At 47.0% G+C, this 21792-nt stretch overlaps 1 protein-coding gene across 1 annotated transcript in view; it reads right to left on the bottom strand.

The window, feature by feature from the left end:
• The window catches only part of gli3 (GLI family zinc finger 3), a 104067-nt gene that overhangs the window by 39431 nt on the left and 42844 nt on the right, over positions 1 to 21792 (bottom strand). Inside the window, exon 4 of the mRNA XM_030398642.1 lies at positions 7187 to 7292. Within this exon, the coding sequence (XP_030254502.1) occupies positions 7187 to 7292 (106 nt within the window). The remainder of the gene's footprint in view (positions 1 to 7186; positions 7293 to 21792) is intronic.

Below are 21792 nucleotides of genomic sequence, written 5' to 3'. Positions count from 1 at the left end.
AGACGAATGCAGTGAAATAAATAAACTGACGCTCGCGCAGCACTGATGGGGAAGAATTTGAAATGTGTGTGTAAGCGCGGATGAACACACACACACACACACACATATTAGCGCAGAGCTGTTGGCACCTGCCTGTTATCTCTTCCCCTCAGACCTGGTTTTTCCATTGTGCTCCATGGGAGAGCTACAAATTGAGATCTCAAACATGAAGAGGGGGGCAAATGACTCGTGTATAGAAAATCAAATCCACTAATGTGTTACACGTGCAAATTCGCAGGCCTCGTATTAGAGATTAATGTAGCTCCCTCTTTTATCACAAAGTGTACCTTTTTTTTTTTTTTTTTCTTTTCCGAGACGTTTATAATGGAGCCTAAAATTAAATTCAGGGGCGAGTTGGGGGGGGGGGACAAACAGTGGAGACAATGTGGAGGAAATATTTGATTTGATTAGCATGAATTAAAGTGTGACGCAAGGAATTCTTCCTGCCGTTAAGACATATTAAATCACCCGTAAACCATTTAGGAAAGAGCGGGGAAGAAGACATTAAAAGAACGCACGGGATATTTTATTTTAAGGGGGGAAAAATATAAATACAGCAGCAAGGAGCAGCAGGGGCAGGAGCAGGTAATCCTAGCCCGGTAAGTAGAGTTTTGGAACATGTCTTAACAGATCTCCACGGGTAATGACTCAACCCTAAAACCTTTACAGGCCTTGTCAAATATCTGCAGTGCCAAACTCCTTCCCCTCCTCCTCCTCCTCCTCCTCCAGCTCCAACCTGCTGGATCCATCGCTCTCAAAATACACAGGTGCCTTCATAAATAGCACGGCCCTGAATAGAAAAAAGAAGGGGGGGGGAGAAAAAAACTACACTGGCCATTTAGTGTGTATTACAAAAAAAATAGATATACTGTAACTTCAATCTGCCCACATTTCTGCTTAGGCATTTATCTCCTTTCTCTCTAAATCCTGAAATTGCCTCAGAAAAAAAAGAAGAAGAAGAAGAAGAAGAAGGAGGAGGAGGAGGGGAGGGGAGAGATACTTTCCCCCCTTTTTCGCACATTTTCACAGAAGTGGTGCACAACTTTCTTTCTTCCCCGTTTTCTCTCTCTCTCTCTCTCCTTTTTTTTTTCTTCTCCGGTGAAAATTGAAGAGGCTTTATGTCAAATGCGGCTAAAGCCAGCCTCTCCATATCAAACAACGCAGCGCGAAAATTACTGTGGCGATGATAAGGCTGCCAGATAGAGTGGGAGAGGAGAGGAGAGGCGAGGAGAGGAGAGGAGAGGGGAGGGGAGGAGGGGGGGAGAGAAAAAAAAAGAGAGGAGAAAAAAAAAACTGAAAGGAAGTGACTCTACTCAATTATACTGCAAAATTGGTATGACTGAATATTTTTCATTCAGGTGACTGATAGTATCAGTGAAACTGCAATGCAGATAAATAAAGGAGCCTTCTGTCAAGAATAAACACCATTAATCATGAAGCCAGCTACTGCGTGACCGCCTGTCCCCCTGACTTACTCCATAGAGGAAGTATTAAAGGAGGGGTGGGGGTGAGAGATGGAGGGGGAGGAGGGGGAGGAGGAGGAGGAGGAGGAGGGAAACCAGTGACTGCACCGGAGAAGGGGTGACCTATGAAGTCACACAGAATGGGTTTTGGACAGTCAGAGAGGAGGATGAAAAAGTGGCCTACGTCTCTCCGCCTGACAGCGGCCATATCTGGACAGAAATTATCAGATGAGATTATGAAATAATCATCAATTCCTCGTGTAATTTATGGCTCCACTTCACATCCTGTTTTAGTCTAGACGATATTCAAATGCAAATATTTGTGAAGCAGAAGCGTCGGGCGGGCTGTGATTTGTGTTTGTTTTTACTACAAAGAATTGTAAATAAAAACGCCCCAAATAACGGTCGTGTTGCAGAAAATATATACGAGTTATTACAGCTTTGTATCGAGCACTTTTCAAGGTAACTAAACTAACCATTTCCAGTCACTTGAGGCCTTTATATCACATCTAAATTGTTATAAATGCAAAATGTATTTATAAATTCCCTATACACACAGCAAATAATGTTTATTCCATCGGCTGGAGGGAGGGTGTCATTTCAAATATTCAAAGATTTTTGGTTTACATGAGTGATTATGTTGAAAAATCAAGTACATCCAAATTAAAAAACATAAAATTAAGCCTTTTATAACCCTTTAGGATTTTATATGAAACCTGGATCAGGCCTGGGGTGATGCAGAATACATGTAATGGGATTACATGATTAGGATACAAAAATTAAAAGGTAGCTGAGTCTCATTCTGGTCATGAGGGTGACCACTCGTTATTAAGATGAAATCAAAGTAACCTTATGAAAGTTGACTTTTCTCTCGTCTTTCTTTGCATTTGTGTGGTGTGGAAGTAATCCAAAAGTAACGGGACGTCTTTGAGATTTCGTTACTGGCCACATTTTTCAAGAGGTGATTAGTAACCGGATCGGAATACATCTTTAAAGTAACTCTCCAAACGTCAGTGATGACAGTATAGAGATTAAACATCTGACTCATGTTGACAATCAAGCATTTTTTAAAGAGAATATTCAAATTAAAATAAACATAAAGATTAAAAATGTAACATTCAAGACGCCTGATAGCTTGATTCCAGCTCCTGTGTCACATGTTTGACTAAACAATGATGTCCAAGCCTGAAGTCAAACTGAAATATCAGCTGTTAAATGAGGTCCTGACACAGTGAAGTCTGATCACATCATAAAAGCTGCACGAAGAAGCTGCACACTCTCCTCCAGCTTTCTGCAAAAACCTCCACTAGACCCCCTTTTGTCTTTCCATTGTTTTGCATGGTGTGTGTGTGTGTGTGTGTGTGACTACACTTGTGTGTGTTTGTGCATTGCGATGCTGTGCTGTGCCTCGTCCCATCTGGAAGGAGGTGTTGAGATAAGACCGTGGTCTTTATGCTAAGCAACACGCCGCTCCTCTATGCTCAGATTGGGCGCTCTGACAACAGTTTATGTAAATAACAAAAACAACACGGCACACATCTCAAAAAAAAAAAAAAGAAACAAAAAAGGGAAGAGAAGAGGGAAGAAAAAAAAAACTCTCTCCGCCAAAGGCAGAGGACAGCGAGGGGGAAGCGTGCGAGATTTGGAAGCGGTGTGAAATTGGCGAGAATCTCAGGTGCCTACAGAAAATCAAATTCGGAGGTTAACAAGGTGACTCGCCGCATTTCTTTCTGTTTGCAGGAGAGGAGGCTTCCGAAGCAACAGCTCACGCAGCCCTCAAGTCACTCAACTCCTTCCTGTATCGCGGTTTCAGAGCTGAAATGATGACAGAGACGTGTCGCGGTCAGATCCCCCCCCCCCCCCCCCCCCCAAGTTTACCTCCAGAATACCTTCCAGTCCGCAGCTGAACAAACACAACCACACGGGCTGGGAACACGGAAACACAGCCCCCCCCACCTGCAGCTCTACCTCCACACTGACAGAAAGTACAGCTCTGTGACTTTACACATGAGCCACACCGAGAAGTTTCTCTTTTTCTTAAAATCAAACTTTCTTTTGGCGTCTTGTGAGTTTCACATTGTCGTCCATTAAAAACATCTTTAGTAGGGTCTTAAAACAGACAATGATACACAGTGTGTATCAAATAATGTTTTTGTTGGAGAGTAGAGAGTGGAGAGTGTTTTACTTCACTTCTCAAGATCATTTAAATGGTCATTTTTGTAGTTAACTTAATAATTTTTGATAACTCTTCTTATTAGTTAAACTAACCCTAATTTTAACCCTAATCTGGTTCTTAATAATAAACTAACCCTAATGTTATCTCTCAATACATTCAGATGCTTTTCCCAAAAAATCTACACTCGCAAATATTTTGCCACAAATCCACAATCAAATCAAACGAGTCCACAAAAAAGTCCAACCTCAGGGCACTCTTTTTTGCCTTACAACTTTATAAACTCCTAAATTGACTCCCAGTTAATTCCTAAATCCACACGCGGTAACCACGCAAGTCAATTGCTTATCCCATAAGCATGTTTTGTTGTTTTAGCGGCCCCCATTCACAGCACGAGGGCCCAGGACTCCAGGGTAAACTACGACGCTGATAATTGACTTGTGACGAATACCTCTGTTTGTCCCGAGCGGTCTCCGGGTGACCGAGGGCCGGCGCTGAGCCGCATGAGAGGCCTGTTTTGTTTTGCTGTGTACCGTGGTCGGGCAATAAAGCTGGAATGAAAGGAGCGGTCTCTTCTCTCGGCCCCGGCCTCCCACCCTAACTCCCATTAAGCCAGTCCAGCACAATGGAGGTGGCAGAGGGGACCAGAGCTCCCATGGAGAGCCGGCTCTTCACCGATCAATGTGTTTATTTAAGCAGGAAGCATCTTCTCTGGAGTGGGAAGGCCTCCTTTGGCTTATTGGAGGTCAGCGGTTTTGCAGACCAGGGACATGCAGAAGAATATAAAATATTTACTTCTGCTGGTCCTGGATCAGAAGGGACTTGTTGTAAGTTGGTTTAATTTCAAGCCGGGGCTGCTGAAACTTGTTCTGCTCCTTTTATTTGAATATACAAGCTCCTCTGCAAAGCAGGCACCCACAAGACACCCGCCGCCCCTCCCCCTGACCCTGCGGCTTTAATATTGAATGGCACATTGGTACCTTCCCCACAAGAATTCATAAACTAAACGATTAGCCTCTGTCTGTAATTGCGCTCTCCCTGGCTTAATAGAGGAGGTGAGGTAGAGAGGGAGGAAAAAAAAAAACAAAGGACAGTTAATTTGTGATTTCCTTTGCTCATTTGAAGGCAAATTAAGTGTCAAACAGCTAATACAGAGCATATTTCATTTTATGAGCTTTTAATTTAATTCTACCGCCTCATATCGGTGGAGCCCGTTAGCCGCGCTGCTAACACCCGCGCCTCGCCGCCTGAGAACAGGGGCCATAAATAAACATGTTTCAATTAGGCCCGTCGCGGTAATAGGATATGATTCTGTTCATTTACAGACGGTGGATGTGTCATTGTGGCAGAGGAGGAAACAAGCTGCTTTTTTTGCGCTGTTTTTCTCCGGCCACGGATGCCCAATGGTGACTGGGCTTGTGTGCGTGGCGGCTGGGGGAAGCTGGCTGGATTGATGGAACCGCCGCAGGGCCAACCCAACTGTAATTACAGGCCGTAATGAGAGGCTGCATGGGGAAGTACTGCAATAATAGTCCCTGTGTACTTAGGCAAATCTTTGAGAGGGCTAATAACGATTAATTCTGCTCACCGAGGAGAACTTGTCTTAAAACAATTCAATATTTCTCCATAAGCCGCCTCCTTCCATTTCCCCGAAGCGACAGCTATACGTCGGCTGCCTCCATTCGCCCGGGCCGGCTACAAGCAACGCTGCCGAGCAGAATGCATCACTTTTCAAATCCACAGAGAGAGGTTTTCGTTTTTTGTTTTTTTTTTCAAAGTTCGACCGCGGCTAAGAACTTGCACAAAGACGGAGGTGTAATTAACTCCAATTTGCCATCAGGTGGTTGCAACTGATGAGAGCTTCTTCCCACCGAGGAATTCAGGGGCTGCTTTTTTTTCTCTTTTTTTTTTTTTAATCACGCAGCCAATATCGCTTGCTTGCTTCCTTTACCTTCCGCACGAAACCCCGCGTCGAGTCCACAGATAGCGCGCGCGACAGACTTGATTTACATAAGGCTGGCCGCTAAACAGCTGTCTTATAATAATGACAAATAGTTTCCCTCAGCGTAGCGTGTCATATTAAACAGCTCTATGCTTAATGGCTTGGATAAATAGGCCATAAGTAGCACGGCAGAGCGCGGCCGTGTCTCCGGTGACAGCCAACCAAGCGCGCAGATAACTCCTGTCCGGACGGAGTGACTGAAGACACCGGCGTAACTTCTCCCCCTTAATTCAATTCCCCGGCTCCGTGTTGTCCCTCCACCCCCTCCGCCTCCCTGTTTCCTCCCTCCCCTCCCTCCCTCTCCTCTAACCTGCGCTCCCGATCGTGCCAAAGCACTCCTGACGGATAACAAGCCAGGCTGTTTGTTCGCGCCTGTGTTGCCGGCGCGTGTTCGCCCCATTATCTCCGCATAAGCTAAATGCTAAATTATATTTGCCATTTTGTTTGCAGTGACACGGGGCATCAATCACCTCCCTTTTTTTTTTATTTCCTCGCCTCTACTCCCCCCCCTCACCACCTCCTTTTTTTTCCCTTTTCCTCTGCTGCAGGAGATGAAGGGTTGAGAGGTAGGGTGGGCCGGAGGAGAGAGAGAGAGAGAGGGGGGGGGGACATAAAAAATTCATTACGCTTAGTGGCACATCAGCGAGGGAGAGATATGACTCCTGAGGAGGAGAAGGGGGGAGTTGATAATGATGAAGAATATCAAACATAATGCGGCCCAAGTAGCTGCCCCATCCAATTTGTCCTCGTCGCGCTGTGATCGCTTCCTCCGTGTCTGCGGGTAGGAAACAAGCGCCGCAAGGACGACGGAGCGTCTCCTCGCGGCGCTCACCGTTTGGACGCCGAGAATACAAATGATGGAGGGGGAGACAGACAGAGGGACTAAAAGGTGAGGAAAAAAGGCGGTAATTTGTGCACGAGCGTATGGAAGTGAAGGCTTTGAAGTTCTCTGCCGACCTGGCCAGCGCCGTCAGAAGCACTCGAGGGAAAAGCGAGACTATAAGAGTTCCCCTCGCTTATAAATACTCTGTTACGAAGCATGACACCATGTTTTTTTTTTTTTTAACCGTACTTCATATCCGATAGCCCGTGCGTGCACGTGATTGGCTGAGGCGTGACGGTTGGTTGTATACGTCGGCGTGTCAGGAGCCCATCTGTGTCTGTCAGAGACGTCGACAGAGGAGTTGCTTCCTCCTCTTGACAAGGCTTGATCACTGCTCTTATGAGAACCGCACGCTCCCAGGCTTCCCCCCTTCGCCCCGCTCTCATTTCCATGTCTCTGACACATGTTCATTTGCGTGTCTCTGACATGCGGATCATGTTGCTCACGTAAAGGGCCGCGGCCTTTGATCCTGAGAGGCAAAGAGAGGAGCCCGGCACCCACGAGGAGGATGCTCCACGCCCACGGGCGGAAGGAAGTTTTCGGGGAGCCTGATTCGTATCGAAATGTGTTCTCAGGTGCGATCGGCCGGTATTTTTTGGGCAGCGCGAACAATTTGAGGGACTTACACGTGAAGAGGCGGCACAGGGGAAGGCTCGTAGATGTAGCGTCCCTGGGTATGTCTGTCGTCGATCGGCACAGGAGGGTGGAAGGTGGGGAAGAACTGTGGTGCAGCTGGAAGAGAGAAAAGAGAAAAGAAATACAGTTCGTGAGACTCCTCTTAAAAAAAAAAACTATTGTCACATGAATTCACTCCCTCCTCGGCTAATCTAAATAGCAGCTATAATGAAAGGCAGTGGTTGATGGCTATCTTTCAGCAGACCCACCCAAATTAGACCTCATTAAATCCACTGAACTGAAAGCGGCACCGCTCCGAAATGTTTCGCGGAGGAAGTCTTTTGTAAATGTCTCAAGGCTGATACAACTCAAAATAAACAGAGATAAATAACTGTAAGAAAAGCAGCCAAATGGCACCGAGCACAATATGGTTTTTTTTTTTGTACAAAAGGATAACGTTTAAGTGCGACCAATGAAATGTACAAAAAACGAGAACAAAAACATCCCTTTTCCGTTTCAGTGTTTTGTCACAACTGCCAGAGAGAATTGGAAGGCTTCTTCTTTCTTTCTTTCTTTCTTTTTTTCCCCCCCCTCCAGATAAAACATTAAAACATTTGCATAATATGAGCTTCTGAGCCCTTTTCTCTATTTTTACCCCTGAAATTGAAACTGTTGCGCTGCCACCAGACTGGATTCACACATTTATGCACTCATCTTCCAACCTTCACACTGCACTCCGTACATCAATCTTTGCAACTAAAGCTGGAATTTTTGTGTCGCAACCGGGGCAGCCATCGTCGGACGGGTTGCAACAAGCAAACCGCGAGACTTGAGTGCGAATTTCGTTGCACGCTGCCCACCTGAGAGTTGACTTCTGAAACCCAAATGGGTTAAAACTTGCACAGAAAGGCGCACGAACGCGCGTAAACCGCTCCTCTCGCATGCAGCATGAACACATCTCACTTCCAGAACACATGTCACTTTATTGCCTGTTATCGTGCCAACTGCCAAGTTGTGCATCAGCGCCCCGGGGTGAAAGCATGTGTCAACATCTGCATACCTTCACGCAGCAGGTCTCCGAGGCTGCTAGCTATGTGGTTTTTTTTCTTTTGTTGCTTGTAAACATTTGCGAGTGTGTGCCAAAGGGGGCAGATGGCCAAACGGTGGGGTGCCCGACAGCTCTACAAGTCGCCGGTGCGAGCCAAAACGCTGAGTAAACGCAGCAGGTGTTGATTCCCCCCCCCCCAAGCACCTCTCAGGTCCGCTTACCTCATCACTCATTCATTCATTGGGACGATCGTGGGCCAGCTTACAGGCCCGACGCAGCAACAGTTAAAGAGGGGGATCAGTTTCGGTGTTGTTTGTAATCCTGCAGCATTAGAATGAAAGTCTTAAAGGGATACTGGAGGGATTCAGCGCTGCACTTTGATGAAGTTTGGGGACAGATTAGAAACAGAAGCAGGAGAGGCCAAGATTTCCTGATTTTAAGACCCTAACATGGGTTTTCCCAACTGAGGCCGAAATATGCCGGTGAGGGAATTTGTAAGACTGCAAGTAACAATTATTCCTATTAACGATCAATCTGATTATTTTCAGGAGTAACCTTTAAAGTGTCAATAAGTGGCAAGTCTCCAAATTGCTTCTTTTGTCCAACCAGCAGTCCATAACCCAAAGACTCCTCATTTAACTTAAAGAAACTTGAACCAGCAAATGTTGGACAATATTGCTTGAAAAATGACCAAAACGATTAATCGACTATCAAGATAATTGGTTTGCTCGCTTGTTCTCACAGGCTACACAGAACTCACCGTGACAAGAAAATTGACTTTGACATGTTAAATTGGTGGAGCGCCCCTTTAAGTCTTCCAGACACTTAACCCTACTGCTTTCTGAATGGGCGAAGCGAAGAGGCCGACATCCCTGCAACAGTTGGCGCCTTATTGATCTGCATTGATGCCTCAGAAAGGCCGCTGTTGTTGGACGACATCCCTTGCTTGCAGTTGATGGTTGGGAGGACAGTTGATTGTCGAGCCTCATTCCCAGGTCGTCAATCGTTCTCCTGAATTGCCTTACCTGTCTTTAATTGAAAGCAAGGACTGGATGCAACCCTGATTCGGATGCGACAATTCTTTGACAGACTTTGGATGCCCACCATCCACCTCAGCCTCCTTCATGACTCCGTCTCCGTCGATAGTCGTGCTCAGAGTCACAAACCCCCAATTTAAACATCTTTGTACTAGATTCCTGTCAGTTACAAGAACTGCCTTGACACTGTGTTAGCTTTAGAGTTATAGGTGTGATCACATCATCTGAGGTCTTGTAGCTGTCACGATGAGTGAGGAGAAAAGTTATTGTTCAGGAGGTAAAAGTCCGCAGGGGGTTGATTGTCTCTTTGGGTGAAGTAATGCACAAACAAAGTCCAAAGGTAAGTCCAAATTGGGACTTGATTACATCAAGTACCAATAAAGTTCTCTAATTAGTTCTAACAACTTCTGGTTGATCATTAACGTTCCCAGACGCACCCTGAGATATCACTCAGAGCGATATTACAGCACATTACGGTTGGCTTAATGCTCTCAACAAATAAAAAAAAAAAAAGGAAACTTCGGCAAACTTCTGGAAGCCAAACGAGGCTTTTTCATCCTGTTTTCACAAGAGCAGAGATAAGTGGTAAAAGCCTCCTCCGTACAGCTCTGGCAAGTATCTGACCACTCCGTCTCTGTCTGTTTGATAGTTTCCTCCTGATGACTCAGTTTTGGCTCGGCTCGGCTCACCTCAGCCGATTCCAGAGCTGCTGAGGGAGGGAGGGATGAGGGGATGCTGGGATTGGAGGGATGGGCCAGACAAGGGCAGGATCTGCTTTGTTTACTCTCCGCAGCTCCACTCCGAGGCTGTCGGCCCTTGGCTGTCAGAGTCGGAAATGAACCTTCAGGTTTTACCGTGTTCTGGCTCGATGGGAGTAAGGCTTCATGTTCTCTAATCTCGCTGAGTCCTGCCCACATCGCGGGAACTGTAAACCAACCTCCTGTCCTGTTGGGCAACGGCTGGTGAGATCACAAGCAGTGAAATCATTTTTTAAAAGACCCCCACCCCTCTCCGCAACACCCACCTTCATTCCCACATCCTCATTGAATTACCCAGATCCCCCCCCCTTATGTTTATGTCTCTGGAGCTTCTCACTCACTGGACCCTTTACTCTCCACCTCCTCCTCCTCCTCCATCAGTCTTTCCTCCCTCCTTCCTCCTCTCTTCACAGCCCATGACTCTGCCGCATGGCAAGCTCGTTCCTCCCGAGGTTTATTTAAATCCAACTCAGAAGTTTACTTTACCATGGCCCTATCTAAATAGAGCCTGCCACCTCTTTTACGCCAAGCGCTGCTCTCCATTAGCAAGGCAAACAGCCCCCGTGTCACTGGAGGGAATGTATACAGTCGCGAAGAACAGAGGGCAAATGAGAGAGGGGGAGCGACTCCATCCTGCAATCCATCTCCAGCGTTTCCTGCAGGGACTCCTTACTGTTTACTCCGGGACTAAATTGCCCCTGCTCTTCTGGATATTCAGGGTGTATATTCTCATCGTCTAACACAGAACACAGCTGGAAGGCACATAGGAAGCCAACACACGCGTCACGTCTTTTTCTTTTTTTTTTTTTACCTTCCCACCGCGGCCACACACCACAGCGGCTCCAAGCATTCCTCAGGAAAGTGTAATCACGACAGGTTTTTGTTCCCCCGGTTGCGCGCAGCAAACCGCCGCTTTTCGCCGCGTGGTGAAAGTCATCTACGCCGATCCAGAAACTTTTCGGGAGATCTTTTGAAAACAGGGACGACTCGTCCGTCGGCTCTTCAGATCTCCCTCTCAAACATTTTTTAACGACCCCAGCGCAGCCGTATTCATTTTTTTTGCTCTGGTTTGAATTTTCCCCTTTTCTAATTCTTTTAGGAGACGGGATGGAAGTCATTAAGACGTGATTACAAATGGGTCTTAATGAAAGGGCAATTAGAGGCAAACTTTGACCAGGCTCATTAATTCTAATTCAACACAAACACACCGTGCTCAGGACCAAAAGCCAGCTTCCCCTTCATTAAAGAAGAGGGTGGTAATTGCCTTGTCCTTTATTGGACACTTGAATCATTTCAAAAGAAGGGGGAGGACAAGGGGAGGATAAAGCCTAAAGCACATCATTTTCAATATCCTTATTGGTTAATCTCCTCGAATAATGGAAGTTTTTTTTTTTTTTTTTTTAACCACAAAGGATCTTCTTCATCTGCGCTTTGGAACGAATGTGATGTGATACTTTAGGAGAATCTGCGCTGTCACTCACGATTCCGATTTGGGTTTTGATAATACACAAACAATTTCTATTCTTTTCCTCTTTTGTTGTCAACTCAGCATTGTGAGTTTATTGTCTTGACTGCTCGACCCGGGCTCCTCCTCCGCTCTGGTGAAGGGGTTCAGCAACTCGGCTCTAACAGAGTGTCACCCGCAGCCGAGTTCGAAGCGCCCCCTCCGTAAACACCGCACTTCTCATTGACGCTCCGCTGCGAGAGCACAAAGAGCCACTGACAGATTGTCATAAGCGACTAAGGCGGAGTGAGAAAAAGGGGGCTGCCGGGGCCTGCTCCCGAGGTTTGTGAATCGCTAATGTGGAACATATGAAGCCTGTGCCGCGGCTGTGACTGCCAGATTTCATTATGCCACCTCTCTCCCCGCTCATGATCTCACTGCTCCGGCACGCTCGTCTGCAGCGCGGCCCCGCAGTTACACCATAACTCTGCAACACTTCGAAGGGTGCGTGAAAGATGCTCCAGACTTTGTCCGCCCCGCGTGTCGTTACGCGAGAGAATACAAGCACATGTACATGAGCTAAAGGTGCAAAAGAAAAAAAGGAAAACAAATTCAGTTCTGGGTGTTTTCTGTTTGCTTTTTTTTACCTATTCTTAAAGATGGTACACTGAGATTCTTGCAGAAGTAGTGGGCTCTGGGTTAGGGTTAGGGTTAGGGTTAGCCCTTTGCGTATGAATACCCAGGTCCATTTGGTTGGTTGGTTGTTGGTTTGTCAGCCGGATTACACAAAAACTGCTGAATGGATTTCTACCAAACTTGGGTGGAGGTTGGATCTCGGCCCAGAATAGAGCCCATTAACTTTTGTGTAAATCTGGATAAAGGGAGAGATCTATACATTTCTTTCAACTTTCTTTAAGATTGCAAGATCAAGGGTGTTTTCCAGCATTTTTGTTAATTTCTCAGGGTTTAATTCATGAATGTTGAGAAACGAAATGGAATACTCAGGCGGCTGGTATCTATGCGTGAGTACAAAAAGGAATTCTTGGGCCTTGGCAGAGGCATTTGATTGAATGACTGCTATTGAAAATGCATTAAACGTACAGTAACGTGGTTAAAATGTGACATATACTCGTATAGTAGCGTTTGAGAAGAGTCCTTTTTTTACTTACGTATTACTTTCACAGCAGCAGTTTCACTTGTAACTGAGTAATATTTCAGTAATTTAACTATACTCGAGCTCAGATCTTCAGTACATTTTGCACCACTACATAGTGGTAATCACCGACGTACGGCACAGATACATCATTTAGCATTTAGCTACTAGCATGAATATCGGCTGGGGCCCACATCTTAGAGGTGTGACGGAAAATAGTAACGCTAAACCCCCTAAACGTTCTCATCACTATGCAAGTTATATATTTTGGCCAAAGGTCGGACTTTGGTGGCGCTTTTTTTCCCCCTTTTAGATAAAAGTAAAGACACCACATTTTTTTTGTTTGGTGACAATGAAGCAGCAACAGGTTTTTATCCCATCTAACTATTATAAAAGGTAGTTGATAAAGTATTGTAGGTTCTCACTGGGTTTGCAAGACGGTAGTTGCATGGCGAGCCTCCCCTTTGCAATTGTGCGTGGTGGTCGACTGTGTCTGTACATGTGTGCGCACAAGTGAGGCGCTTGTGTTTGGGGCCAGGGGAGGAGACGAGGATGGAGGGGGGGGCCTTTAGAAAAATATTTGCACTGGGGCCAGTCACAATTAGGCTAGGCTGCAGCATTTAGCATAGCATTTTGTTTTCCTAAGACATATCAGGTTTGGGTATCGGGGGTGAAGATTCAGAGCACGGCAGTTTCCGACTGAACGCAGCCTTTTGTGCTTAAGTTAAACAATCACAGAAGAAGAAGTCGATCCATTCGTCATCATGAAATACAATTAAATGAATTACACTTCGCTAAAAAAACAACATTGCTTGAGGGTATCTGAGGGAATTCTTCTCTTAGCAAACACAGCGGGTGTAATTTCCGTCATGTATGCGACACCGAGCCTCCGTACGATCATCTGTCCGGCGGGAGAAGAAGATGGAAGAAGTCCCGTGCAGATATCGGCGGAGGCGGTTTGGGAAGCCCGGCTCTTATTTCGAAGGGCGAATTCTCCCCTCTGATCAATCCCCTCGCACCCCGTCTCTCGTCATGTTTGCTTACACCCGAGACCTCAAGCTGTTTGGACATGTAAATAACACTTTCGGAGACTGTTTAGCTAAGCTCAATGGGAGTTGCTGTTGACTTTTGGAGCGCTTTGCTTAATTATGGGTCCCAGATTGTTTCAGGTCTAATGGCCTAATTACCGCTGTATAAATTAGCCTAATGTTCTTTGCTGTATGCGACGCTTGGGCACAAGAACAGAGGAAGCCTTTTTTTTTTTTATTCCGGCGGAGAGCAACAGTGAGAAAAGGCGGGAGGAGAAAGCGAGTGAGAGGGAGAGGTTAAATAACAGAAGAATGCTAAGTGTTGCCTTGCCAATCTCCCTGCCATTCATCATATACGCGTGGCTGGCAGATCACACTCTGCCCTTCCTCTGTAAATCAATATTTTCTTCTCTCTTCCGTTGTGTTCTCCTCTGTTTTCCCTTTTCCACCCCCCCCCCCTCGTCTCTCTCTTCTCTCTTGCTCAATTGCTCTCACACCCTTAAACACAAACAGTCTCTCTGTGGGTAAATGTAATTAACATGGTGAGGGAGTTGAAAAAAAACAGAACAGAGAGGAGAAAGTGAGGCGCTGAAAAGAGAAACGTCACGCTGTCTGTTCAAGTATGCATTCCAGCGCTACTCGCTGTCAGGAGTAATTTGTTTGTCTAGACTTGAACAAGTCGGTCAATGCCCATCCTTCTCTCTTTACGATCCGACAAGTCTTTGCATATTTGCTCTGGCGCTCGACGCTTCGAGTCAGCCAACATTTACAAAAGTCGAGCGCGGGATGATATTTCAACCCCGACCGAGGCTTCGCTTCAGCTCGCACATCACACACGATCTGCATTTGTTTACCGCAGATGTATTTTTCTGTATGTTTATTTAAAATCTTTTCATAACCTCGATGAACTGTCAGTTACCGACGATGTTAGCCCCAGGCACAATCTGCTTTTGTGTTTGTTTGCGTAGTTGACTTAAATTTGCATTTTATTTTTCATCATCCGACGTTAAGATTACCCCTCGTTATTACTTTTTAATCACCTTAGTTTTGCAGCAACCTGTACTGCTGTTCCCCTTACAGTTCAGCTGCCTTCATCACCACATTTACGACGACAGCTCTTTGTAGCCTCACTTCACTGCTGTGCTTTCATCCTGTCTTCTTGTTTATATTCTTACTTTCACATGAATATTGTAGTACAAATAATAAAAGTACAATTTTGAGGTACTTGCTCTTTTACTTGTCCATTTTCTACCACTTTATTCTTCCACTCTCCTTCTGTTTCGACAACATTGTACTTTTGACTCCACTACATTGATTTCTCTTTCTGACGTGCGACTACTTCCTGCCAAATTTAATCTAAAGAGTTCACATCTTCACTGACAGAGTATCCTCAGAAACATGTGTGTCCATTTGCGAGACATCTATACGAAGTAATGCGCCGCGAGAAACCCCGATTCCTGCAATCAGAACGACGAGGATCAAGTTGCAGGCCTCGCTCCAAGAAGCTTGCAGTTACCTCTTCCACTCGCCTCCTTCTCCGCGAGTCGCACAAATATCTTAATGGAGCTCCGGCATCTGCAAGACATTTACAAAGCCGAGTCGATCTCAACAAATTGCACGCCAGCGTACCGACGCTGCTTCGGAGTGGAGCCAAGCACGCACACTGCTCTTGCAGGGGCCCCCAGCGCCATCTAACCCTGGCTCTGCCCCGTTTTTTTCTTCCTCTTCCCCGCCTCCCTTCCTCCCTGTATCCCAGCGTGGATCAGGGGAGTGAAGGTTATTTCACGAGGCCTCTGCGGAGCGCCAATCTATCTCCTACATTTGGTGGATTTCTCCAGATTGGGATAAGCTGGGGAGCAGAACAAAGCGCTATGCGTTGGCCCGCCTCCCCCACCTCCACCACCACCACCACCACCACCACCGTCGCTCCAGCACCCTCTCTACCCTAACTCCACCCTACCAGCCTCCTCTCGCCCCCACCCAGCTGGGGGAGAGATTTACACAGCAGTTTAGGAGCTGAAACACACCTCTTTCCTCTTCTCTCTCTTTATCTCCCACATCTGTCTATCTCCTCCTCTCAAAACGACGATACCTCTCGGAGAGAAGAGGGGGTTGATTTAAACCTCGGGTTAACTCGCCGGGACATTGCTACATTTATTTTTCTCCTCCTTCTGTGATTTATGCAACTCGGCCGCAAGGCCGCTTCAGGGTTTGATCTATTTTTTTTGAGACCATTATTAGGAAAAGATGTGACTGAATGTTATTTTTTTTTTTACGGGCTCCTTCAAACGCCTCTATCGTAGAAAATGTATGATAAATTATTCGGACTTACTGCGACATCCATATGAGCCAAGGTCATATCAGTGACAGCGTTCATGATTGCCACGGCTGTATCAGGCTGACCCTCAGCCGTCGCAGCTCCTCCCTGCACGGGCCCCTATGCAGGCAGGTGATAGTGAAACTGCAAGCGGCTGTGTTGATAGTGACTGTGAGGCTAACACACCTGCATCATAACAACACACCCAGCTGCCTGCACGCCGCTTGTGGAAACCGGCCAGCCTCTCAATTTCTGAATCATGCTGAGAGGCCACTGACCAACGCAGGTCATTTGAATGCAATTTTGTTTGCAGAATTACATTTCCAGGCGGTTCGTGTGTTGTGAATATCAACCTGCGGAGGTTTTTTAATCTCGGCTAAGAGTGGTGATCCATCACAGCGCGCACTTTGTCACCCATTCGTGTGTCAAAATTATGTATTATCGCCGCGGTGATGTGGCTGAAAGAAGGAGCTGGTTTTAAAGAGTCTCCTCTGTGGTGCGTTCAAGGGCACTCCGACATCCAAGGTTTCAGGGAAAATGGCCCAAAGAAACATTGAAAAAAAAAAAAAGACATTGTTCTTAAGTCTTAACTTAGACCGTTAAGCCTAGCCATATGCTTTAAAAACCCATGTTAGGGCAGTTTCTCAGCATTTTCCAGTCGTTTCATGTATTGATAATATTATAGTAAATTCTTGTTACATGAATAGGAAAGGTCAGATGTAGGCCGAAATTCATATGGAATCCATCCAAACAATTGTATTATTTCAAACAAAACAACTAAACTTCTTGAAGTTCTGTCTGAGTTCACAGTGTGAAAAAACAAACACATTTTTTTAATCCCATTTCTTAAAAAAGACTGAAACTTAAGGTTCACCTGAATCAAATCATGTATGGCATGTATTGTCGACTGAGTAAATAGATAAAGAAGAACCAGGCGCCCCAAAAGATTAAAACTGAGGATTTGAGCGCAGAAACGAGGATGTTACGCATGTTTGTCTCTTGTATTAAAACAAATGCAGCTTGAGAACCAACTCTGGAATCTCCATCTTATGAGAAACTCTGAATTGAGTTCATAATTGGCGACAGATGAATGATCTAGTAAACCTCCGCGAGCTGACTTTCATATGTGTTAGAATTAGTGGAAACTTGTGGCTGCCTGGAAATAAATCTAAAAACTTCTGTATCCTGGTCGTGCGCCACTAATTTTAAGTGTATAACGTTTACATGCAGCAACCCTAGCTCGGTCCTCTGATATGTTTTACAGTGAACTGGTATTTCCCCCCGCACTGTAAGTCTATTCCTCTATTTTCCACCAAAGCCATACAGACATTAAACAAAGTCTGTGCAGGCCTCCAGAGGTACCTGGCCATTATTTGGGCTAATGGAGGAAACTGTGTGTCACAGAGCAAAGACAAAGCCCAGTGTCACAGCAATCAGACAAATGGCTGCTCGGCGCTGCAGGGCCAGACAGGGGTCGGCACTTCTGGACCAATTAGGTCTTATGAGAGCAACAACATCTGGAGCTCTCTGATTCTCCCTCTTTTCCACTCTCTGCGCTCTATCCTCTGCTGTCACCTTAGCCTCTCTTTCACCCTCTCCTTCACTGTTGCGTCGCCTTCCTAATTCTCCCAGTTAATCCTGCTCTCGGTCTATTTCTTTCTCTTTGCCTCTCTCATTATTCAAAGCGCATCTCGCCCCTTTTCCCTCCTCACAGCATCCCAAAACAAGGACAAAGTTGTAATCCATTTACTGCACCCCTGTCAACAGATTCCGCCCAAATAATCCTAAAAGACTTACAACCAGGCCTAGGTACTATCAAGGGAAAGGGGAGCAAAGAAGAGGCAGAATGCACGGGGGACGGCGAGTGAGAGCCATGGAGAGAGAGGAGAACATACAAGGGGAGTGGAGGAGCGAGGCAACAGACGGAGGGAACTTGCGTCACAGTGATTTTGAGTCTTTGTCACGCAGGTGGCGCCCAGGGGTTCCCCTCAGCCTGGGCACAGAGACAAACTGGGGCCCATGTAAACCTTAAAGAGGATTAACCCTGCCGGAGCGCTTTAATGAGACCTGAAAGTGCCGGGCACCGGAGAGCCCCACTGATTGAGCCGCGCTCGAGTCGGCTCCCAACGGTCCGCCGGCCCAGTGGCCCAGCAGCGCTGCTGCAGCCCCGTGGCCTACAGCTGCCCGCTCACACTGAGCCACATCAAAGCAGGCTGTCTGGGAGAACCCCAAGACGGGAGGAAGGGGAGGTGGGGGTGTGAGTGAAGGAGAGGTAGGAGGAGGAGGGTGCGTGGATGGAGGAATCCCTTATCTCCTCCTGAGAGGATGCTGCTCTGTGGTGCGAGATTGTCTGGAGCTGCCACCTGTCCCAGGCATCTTTAAAGGCAACACTAAAGCCTGTGATGGGCCTGACCTCCTTGAGCTCCCATTCTTTTATGTCTCTCTTCATTTTCTGCTTTGTTACACCCCCTCCTCCTTCTTCTCCACTCTCTCCGGCGCTCCTCTCTTTTTCGCACACCCCTCCGTCTCACTCGTACCCTCAGACTCCTCTTCCTCTTTTCTCCCCTCCACAGTGGTATCTCACATTTCAGCAGAAACATTTTAATTAGACTGTGTTCATCAGCCTCCTCTCGGCGTAGAACAATATATACTTGGGAACCCTCCAGAGACGGGAGCAAGATACGGGGGTTGTTTGCTGAGGGGATAAGGGCGCTTATCTTTGCCACTATGTGACGGGAATGCAAATACAAAAAAAAAAAAAGGAGTGATGAGATTTGGATACACGGGAAACAAACACGTCTGAAACCATGAAATAACTCTTGATTCTCCCATCGCACACAGAGGTGATTATCCTACTGGAGACTACAGGGTAACTTAAGGAGGAGAGAAAAAGCTCCAACAGCTAGCCGAGGAGAGGCCCCCAGGAGCATTTGATCTTGTTGTTTTCATAGTTTAGCGCTTAATGTTATTGTTACCAGTGGTGTTCGCTGCAGTCGATTCTCCTTTTTGGACGTAGCAGATGCAGCAAATCTTCATTTTTAAGCTATTGTCTCCACTCGCCCTCTGTGGCTCGACTGATTAACCAATCTCGCTCGAAAAGAGCGGTAAAAACACGCTGACAGATGTTGCGACAATGATACCAAGAAATGCTGAGTCTTCTTCTTTGAACATCTTAAGTTCGCTGGAGATTCTTCTTAAGTCTTCTTAGCCCCTTCACATTTAATCTTGTCATTGTTAATAAGCGGGGCGCCATTATTCGGAGATATGCGGTTCACACGCAGCCGCTCCGTGGTAAGAGCACCACATGACCTTAAGATGGTACGAGAGTGCGTTCTCGAAGCACTTCAAACTCTGCTTAACCCCCTCAAATCATCAAGCGCTACAAAGGGGCACATGCATGTGAGAATATGGCCTATCTTACAGCATGAGATGCCTCTAATAAGCTGTATAAAAGGGGATCATCTGATTATCCCTGGTGCGCTGGACCAAGGGGCCACAGCAGAGCACAGGCCCATGTTGTTCTTTCTTGATGAAAGGAGGTGGATGGAAGGGATCCCTCTCCATTGCCTGCAGTGTGCCCCAGGCTTCTCAGTGCCGGCACACCGCTGGGGGACTACACCGTGCCACCGCGCTCAAAAAGCCAATATTGAAACAATCACAAAGACAAACACTTACCCTTGAAACGGGCACGTGTCTTCTCACCCCAGGCTGTAGTCCCCCAGTTCTTTGAGGAGGGGGGGGTGGGGGAGGCTGCGTGTTTGAAGCCGTATGCCAGCCAGTGCTCATCACGTCCGAACCAACAAGAGGCCAGAAAGTTTGTTCTTTGAGTGCAACTTCAGAAGCTGCCTGTATGCACACACACTCATTCTTTGCTGTGTCAAGACGTAAAGAAAAGGCCCGCGCGCAGTCCACATGAACTCAAAGGCCGAGCGCTTTAATTAACTATAGAGAGTCCGGGGCCATTGATGTGCGGATCACGTTCAGATCGGTGACAGCTAGCTCATTCAGTTCAGTGGTCAGCTGCATTTTGATACCGGGGCAGACAGACTGACGCCGGGGCAGCGGCTGGCGTGTTACGGCCCAGTAGACCTGAGATCAGCTCGGCGCAGCAGTTTAGAGTTTAACCCCTTTGACTGGACACCCACCGCCCCCCACCACATCGGATGAAAAAACCCAGGGACGGGCTCAGTGTTCATGCTAGCTTTCCCAGAACACAGGGCCTGTATGATCCAGGTAGGAGTCACCTTTGTCCGGGCTCAGAGCAGGGTTACTATGAGACATGTGAAGGAATCCTTCAGCCAAGAGATCCATACCTCCACTGCCTCTAGCTTAGCGGGCTTGGTTTCTGAGATCAGTCAAGGACAGCAAGGCTTTGGTGTGGGGATTAAGCCCTGGCAGCCAGATCTGGGCTAGATTTTTTAAAGGAAAGACTGTTGGACTGATAGGCAGCCATCACAGCCCGGAGACACCTAATGCATCTCTTCTACTGCTGTCAATGACCTACTGTATCACAGATAAAGTAACAACCGCAAACTTATGCCCGTTGAGTGCCAAAATACTTAACCATTGTCTGTAAAGCTTGGCAAATTCACTCTCCTCCAGTTGCCTTCCTTTTTCTCGCAAGAAAGCCACTGAATGCGATGTGCTTTAAGTCCCTCCGTGATGATTTTGCTTAGTCTGGCAAAGAAGGGCAAGTGTTTAAGAAGGAGACACTTAAAAGAAGACGATCCCCTCGGAGGAAGCGGAGATGCTTCGCCAGCAAGTGGGCTCACTGTTGCTGCAGGACCACTGACCGGCTAATCAGCGCACAATGTAAACAGATGTCGGCGCCGCGCATCCCATTCACACTTCCACACAATTAAGATCTTAAAAAAAAAAAGACTTCTCCCTCATTAATCCTCATCTCAATCCTTTCTTCTTATCCCACAACAAAGCCCCATGTATTAGTGTTGTGCTAAGAAGGATGTGGACTCTCTTATCCAGTGTTTGCCCAAGAAAAGCGGCTAAGGCTCCGGCATCGCCACGATTAGCTAATGCTAACAATAGGGGCGATGTTTCCTTAGTGCCTCCCTCCTTTTTCTGCTCTGAAGTGGGTGTTAAAAACCAGAGTAAACACGGTCTTAGGCCGCGGACGTCGAGAGGAGTGGGAGATCACAAGTCTGGGTGAATAGCGGAGATTTACCCCTGGAGATAAACCCCCCTCTGGCTCGCTTCACGTTTGCTCAACTCCCACGCCTCCCAGAGCTTCACCGCCACGTTAATGACCCGGCGGCCAGGTGTGGGGAGGCTGCAGGTGCCGTCGCATTTAGGCACATTAAGCACTGACACACACCAGCGCTAAGAGTAATCGGATTTACCTGGCTGTCTGCTGCGTGGCGTGGCACGCTATGCAAGCACAGCACAAAGGCTTAGGGCCCCCTCTCCATCACAAACACACACACACAGGCGCACACCTGGGATGAATTTAGGAGGTGACAAAGCCCTCATAGAGAGGGACTACCACTGGTGGAGTAAGGGGCTGTGCATGTGTGTGTGTACGGAACCAGAAACCAGAACAGGAGCCCGTGGCTTTTTAACACCTTGTGGCGCAGGAGTGGCGACAGACTCTACAGGCTTCTGGTTCAAAGCAGCTGAGGAGAGGGAGGGGAAGCGGAGGCTTTAGGGGGAACCCTTTCGTTCTGCTGACCCTCAGACCGCCGGAGCTCATGGGGATTGAGCTCTGGTACTGGGTTCAATCAGACAGAATGGGACCGCTGCCTTCAGGGACTCCCCATGTCCTCAAACACCTGGGGCCAGGAGGAGGTGTTTTACACCGCTATGCTCTCATCTCAG

Source organism: Sparus aurata, chromosome 19, assembly GCF_900880675.1.
Source record: "Sparus aurata chromosome 19, fSpaAur1.1, whole genome shotgun sequence".
Lineage (NCBI taxonomy): Eukaryota > Metazoa > Chordata > Actinopteri > Spariformes > Sparidae > Sparus > Sparus aurata.
The sequence above is the reverse complement of the archived record's forward strand: the minus strand, read 5'-3'. Positions and strand labels throughout refer to the sequence as shown.